Below are 6,081 nucleotides of genomic sequence, written 5' to 3'. Positions count from 1 at the left end.
CTCTTCATTGTGCTGCTGTCATATCTAGAAGAGAACATGAAGATTGATTTTTACTTGAAGAAAGTTATTAACCCATCGGGATAAGTCACATCCAGGTTTAGCCTTGAAAACTCTCAATAGAGGTTTGAGCAAGCTTTCTTATTTTCAGCTCAGGGACCATCATGGGTTTTCAAAGGCGTCAAGTCCGGTATTAGGTACACTATTCCTCGCATTACAGGCTGCATGAGTCCTGTAAAGTTATTCTTCTTGGAAAGAATAACTATCTTCTCAAAATGGTATAAATGGCGGTGATATTTTAAGAGCCTCCAGCTCCTCCCAATCTATGTGCTGGAAGAAGGGATGTTGTCTAATACAGCCATTTATTCCGAGTCGTCTGCTTGGGTCCTTACACAGAAGCTATAAAGAAGAACAAAATCTACAGTTAGTATTTGGATATAAAATATAATGACAATACTATATGTGATGCCCTCCACATCTGTGTCAGTTGTATATCTCTGTGTGATGCCTTAACAGGTGCCCCCTAGCAGTGACAATATCCTTCCATGCCACCATCATAAATTACAATTTTTCTCCTTTTTAGTTCTACCCATGCCTGTTCTATGGTCTCAGATTGATTGGATCATGATGTACAGTGGGGCAAAAAAGTATTTAGTCAGTCAGCAATAGTGCAAGTTCCACCACTTAAAAAGATGAGAGGCGTCTGTAATTTACATCATAGGTAGACCTCAACTATGGGAGACAAACTGAGAAAAAAAAATCCAGAAAATCACATTGTCTGTTTTTTTAACATTTTATTTGCATATTATGGTGGAAAATAAGTATTTGGTCAGAAACAAAATTTCATCTCAATACTTTGTAATATATCCTTTGTTGGCAATGACAGAGGTCAAACGTTTTCTGTAAGTCTTCACAAGGTTGCCACACACTGTTGTTGGTATGTTGGCCCATTCCTCCATGCAGATCTCCTCTAGAGCAGTGATGTTTTTGGCTTTTCGCTTGGCAACACGGACTTTCAACTCCCTCCAAAGGTTTTCTATAGGGTTGAGATCTGGAGACTGGCTAGGCCACTCCAGGACCTTGAAATGCTTCTTACGAAGCCACTCCTTCATTGCCCTGGCGGTGTGCTTTGGATCATTGTCATGTTGAAAGACCCAGCCACGTTTCATCTTCAATGCCCTTGCTGATGGAAGGAAGTTTGCACTCAAAATCTCACGATACATGGCCCCATTCATTCTTTCATGTACCCGGATCAGTCGTCCTGGCCCCTTTGCAGAGAAACAGCCCCAAAGCATGATGTTTCCACCACCATGCTTTACAGTAGGTATGGTGTTTGATGGATGCAACTCAGTATCCTTTTTCCTCCAAACACGACAAGTTGTGTTTCTACCAAACAGTTCCAGTTTGGTTTCATCAGACCATAGGACATTCTCCCAAAACTCCTCTGGGTCATCCAAATGCTCTCTAGCAAACTTCAGACGGGCCCGGACATGTACTGGCTTAAGCAGTGGGACACGTCTGGCACTGCAGGATCTGAGTCCATGGTGGCGTAGTGTGTTACTTATGGTAGGCCTTGTTACATTGGTCCCAGCTCTCTGCAGTTCATTCACTAGGTCCCCCCACGTGGTTCTGGGATTTTTGCTCACCGTTCTTGTGATCATTCTGACCCCACGGGGTGGGATTTTGCGTGGAGCCCCAGATCGAGGGAGATTATCAGTGGTCTTGTATGTCTTCCATTTTCTAATTATTGCTCCCACTGTTGATTTCTTCACTCCAAGCTGGTTGGCTATTGCAGATTCAGTCTTCCCAGCCTGGTGCAGGGCTACAATTTTGTTTCTGGTGTCCTTTGACAGCTCTTTGGTCTTCACCATAGTGGAGTTTGGAGTCAGACTGTTTGAGGGTGTGCACAGGTGTCTTTTTATACTGATAACAAGTTTAAACAGGTGCCATTACTACAGGTAATGAGTGGAGGAAAGAGGAGACTCTTAAAGAAGAAGTTACAGGTCTGTGAGAGCCAGAAATCTTGATTGTTTGTTTCTGACCAAATACTTATTTTCCACCATAATATGCAAAAAAATGATAAAAAAACAGACAATGTGATTTTCTGGATTTTTTTTTCTCAGTTTGTCTCCCATAGTTGAGGTCTACCTATGATGTAAATTACAGACGCCTCTCATCTTTTTAAGTGGTGGAACTTGCACTATTGCTGACTGACTAAATACTTTTTTGCCCCACTGTATTTACTGATGAAAATTGTTATCGGAAATCACCATAGAGGTTTGAGCTTAAAACAATCTCTCCTACTGAAAACTGCACCATCATTTTGTATAACATCCCTGTGCTAATAACTAAGCATCTGCTCCTGCTCACCTCCTCAACGATATTTTCCGTGTCAGAGTCCAGATAATATGTGGGTACATCAGACGAATTCCAATAGCAGCTTTGATCTCCTGTTATCATCTGGTATAGGATGATGCCAAAGGAGAACCAGTCAGCAGCTGCATTGTACTTCTTTCCTGTAATGACCTGTGAAGAAGGGAAGACTTCATTACTTGCTACAGACAATAATCACGCTTTGTGTGTTTATATACATGAAGCTCCAACTAATATTCCTGATGTATAGAAACTATTGAATCCTGCAATGTCCTTTCTCTATCAATCCCACTGAAGATTATTACTCTACTATCCATACACTCACCTCTGGAGCCATGTAGCCCGCTGTTCCTGCTCTTCCAGATACTCCATCCATTCTATTGACGGCCAGCCCAAAATCAGCAATTTTTAGATGACCGGAGTCAGCAATCAGAATATTGTCTGGTTTTAAGTCTCTGTGTAATAAAAAGTAAAGATATTTATCATGGAACATGTATGAGTATATATACTGTATAGCTTATATAACATGTAAATGACTGAATGTGTAGAACATGATCATCTACTGTTTTTCTGCAATCAGTCTTTTTCTGAGGACAAGAACAGAGATGTGTCCACATTTCACCAGAAAATGTACATTAAGGTGTAGAAATGGATTTACCGATGGATGAAGCCCTTTTTGTGCAGGAACTGGAGGCCTGATGCTATCTCAGCCGCATAGAATCTGTTGGGGAAAGAATAAGAAAAAACGTAAGTCTTGGATCTTACAGATAAAGTCATATATGATGTATGCAATAGGATGCTGTGGGCACAGAGTTACTAGCACTGTTGTAATGAGTGCCTATATGTAATGGACTGTGTTATATATAGAAAATTAGAGGCTCCATAACAATGATCGCTCTGGATGGTCCAAATTTGGAAAGATCCCCCTTCTTCAACAATAGACTGCCTCTGTGGTAAAAACACCTCTGCTAATGGGACATACAGTAGATGGTTATGGTAACGTTTTTAAGAAATTTATCAATAATAATAAAGCTATAAAACCAAAGTGCTTACGTTGCAGTGCTAAGTGGGAAACATCCTTGTTTTTTTAGGAGGCTCCTCAGGTTTCCTCCAGAAGCATAGTCCATGGCAAAACACCAGTGCTTCTACAAGAAGATGGAGAAGAAATAGTCATTTACATTTATTGCACATATTCTTTAGATAACCTAGAAAATGTTTGAAAACATTGATGGTTTTACCTTCGTTTGGAAAGTTATGCTGCTGTTCATCAAAAACGGATTTTGAGGCGTCAGTTGAAGGATCTTCTTTTCCATTAGGAGTTGTTCCTCTGCTGTTGCTGAAACGCCTTTGGTCACAGTCTTTATCGCCAGCATCTTCTTGGTGATGTTATCAGATGCTAGAAAGACCTATATAGGACAGAGAGGTGGCGTGTCAGTGACATGAATGATTCAGTGATGGGTTCAGTTTTATATTTATTTTTATATTATATAATGCAGCAACTTACTTTTCCAAAAGCACCTTCTCCAATCTTGCTATGAAACGTAAATCTGTTGACAGAAATACAGTTTTCTTCACCTGAACAGGTCTGAGGGGCAGTGCTCTGTCCTATTGGGATAAAAAACACATTTAATGGTTTATATAGAGATAATTATTGTAGGAAGATACAATGAATAAACGAAGCCACAAATTTCCAGGAACTGTTGAGCAGACTGTAAAAAGCTGCTCTAGTGTATGTGCACACATTGCTCTTTTGTCCTGATTTTTTCTGTGCAATTTTGTCTTTCAGCGTTTTTGCTGCAGATTTCACACGCAACAGTGGGGAAAAACTGCAGCAAAATCAATGAAAAAAATTAACAAAAATTCAACAAAAGCGTGGCAGAAACATGTGTTTTCTATGGAGCACGTCTCCTGCGAGCACATGAGGTTTTGCAGAGGAATTTGCTGCTTAGAACCCTCAATGTGTTCATACAGTATGTATTAATAAAATATGGAATTTGATATCAAGAAAAGCTTTAGGGATGTGTGCTTTAAATCAATCGGAATTGCAACTAAGAATAAATAAATATATAAAAAAAAGTTTGCTGATTTCCCTATTTCTAACATCTCCAATTAAAGCTCTTTAATAAACCTATCTATGATTTATAATTGCCTTATTTTTAGAAAGCCTTTTTGTCCTACCTTGCCTTGGTTCCTCTTCCTCCCTTGCCTTTGAACCGCTATTTTTAGGCCTTTTTATGGACCCACATGAGCCATCTTCTTCCCTCTTTCTTTTTTCACCTCCTTTACTGAGGTCTTTTCCATGTACTTTCTCAGGACATGGTCTTTTGTCTTTGGGCTCCGGTGATTTCGACCCATCTCTTTGCTTCTTTAGGTCTCCACGATCCTCTTCAGAATATGGTCTTTTATTTGATGGTCTTGATGATTTAGACTCATTTTCCTTCATATCCCCATGTACCTTCTCGGGACATGGTCTTTTATTCTCAGGGCCAGATGACATTGACCCATCTCTATGTCTTTTCCTCTGTCCATCTGATTTGGGGTCTTCTTTATTTTCTTTAGAGAACCCCATTTCAAGAATCACAGTGTCAATAGACGTGCAACCGTTCACAGCAATCGCTAGTTGAACAGTGACCCGATTGTTGTCTGAATTCCATGTTAGAACCATGTGATGTCATAGAAAGCATTATGATGTCACAGCTATAGTGGGAGCCCATCATGTATATGGTGACCACTGACCCATGATGATGTAAACACATAACATATGCATAAAGAATGAGAACCTCATATAGGTATTTCTAGTTATAGAACTTACCTTTATTATACGGTATGAGAGAAGTAGTATGGATGAACCTGGCTGGGCTGGATGTCTGCAGGGTCTTACATGTTGTCAGTTTTGAATACAGTACATGAATTATTTTGCTTACTGTATGTTACCTCTGTCATTGCTGGTATTACACATATATGTAGCCTCTCATTGTATACAATGATACCACTTTGTATCTTCTAAAATAATCCATACAGAGATAAAAGTTGCAATATGTGACACGGTGCACAGGCCTATGCAGGCAGTAGACATCAGGTCACAGAATACAACTTTCAATGTAGTTTGTCATTAATTTTCCTATTCTTAATGTCTAGATTACACGTTGGCTTCTTCCATCTAATATTTCGATGAATTACCTGAGATTAGAAGATTTGCTCCTTTATGTATGGAATTAAGCCTACAGTTAGGGAATGCTAAGGGTGGACTATTTTGTAAAAGCTCGGAAGAAGCAGGCTGCAGGGCACTTACATTCAGTGTACAGTACATAGTGGAATTATTCATTAAAGATATTTTCCACTGTTAGGAATGTGGGCCCAATATGTTTAAAAATCCCAGAATTAAATAACAAAGCAGATATTCAATTACTCACCCTCCCTAATTTAAGCGGTGGATCTAAGTATTTTGGTTGCAGCGGTGACATCACGCCGACAGCTCGCATCATTGCTGTAAGCAATCACTGGCTATATATCAAAAGGAAAAAACAGATTTGGCTCACCACTGATATATATCCACCATCGCATGAGATTCCGAATTTACAGAAACCCCATCAGTGAGGGCTCATACTATAATTCCATTAATTAGATAAACACAAAGAATGATATCCAGGGCCGGCGTCAGCACCCGGCGCACCCGGGCAAGTGCCGGGGCCCTGACAAGACAGGTGGGCC

General features: G+C 39.9%; 1 protein-coding gene across 1 annotated transcript; it reads right to left on the bottom strand.

The window, feature by feature from the left end:
- Window positions 1–267: 267 nt before the first annotated feature.
- LOC138666707 (protein kinase C theta type-like) lies at window positions 268–5,035 on the bottom strand. The gene is made up of 8 exons (XM_069754894.1): window positions 4,549–5,035; window positions 3,875–3,975; window positions 3,609–3,776; window positions 3,424–3,515; window positions 3,029–3,091; window positions 2,696–2,825; window positions 2,368–2,523; window positions 268–396 (listed from the first exon to the last, which is right to left on the bottom strand). The coding sequence occupies exons 1-8, from the start codon at window positions 5,033–5,035 to the stop codon at window positions 268–270; spliced, it is 1,326 nt and encodes a 441-aa protein (XP_069610995.1).
- Window positions 5,036–6,081: the final 1,046 nt, after the last annotated feature.

This window comes from Ranitomeya imitator, chromosome 2 (assembly GCF_032444005.1).
Source record: "Ranitomeya imitator isolate aRanImi1 chromosome 2, aRanImi1.pri, whole genome shotgun sequence".
In the NCBI taxonomy this organism is placed as follows: Eukaryota; Metazoa; Chordata; class Amphibia; order Anura; family Dendrobatidae; genus Ranitomeya; species Ranitomeya imitator.
Note: the sequence above shows the minus strand (reverse complement) of the source record. Positions and strands in the feature narration are given on the sequence as shown.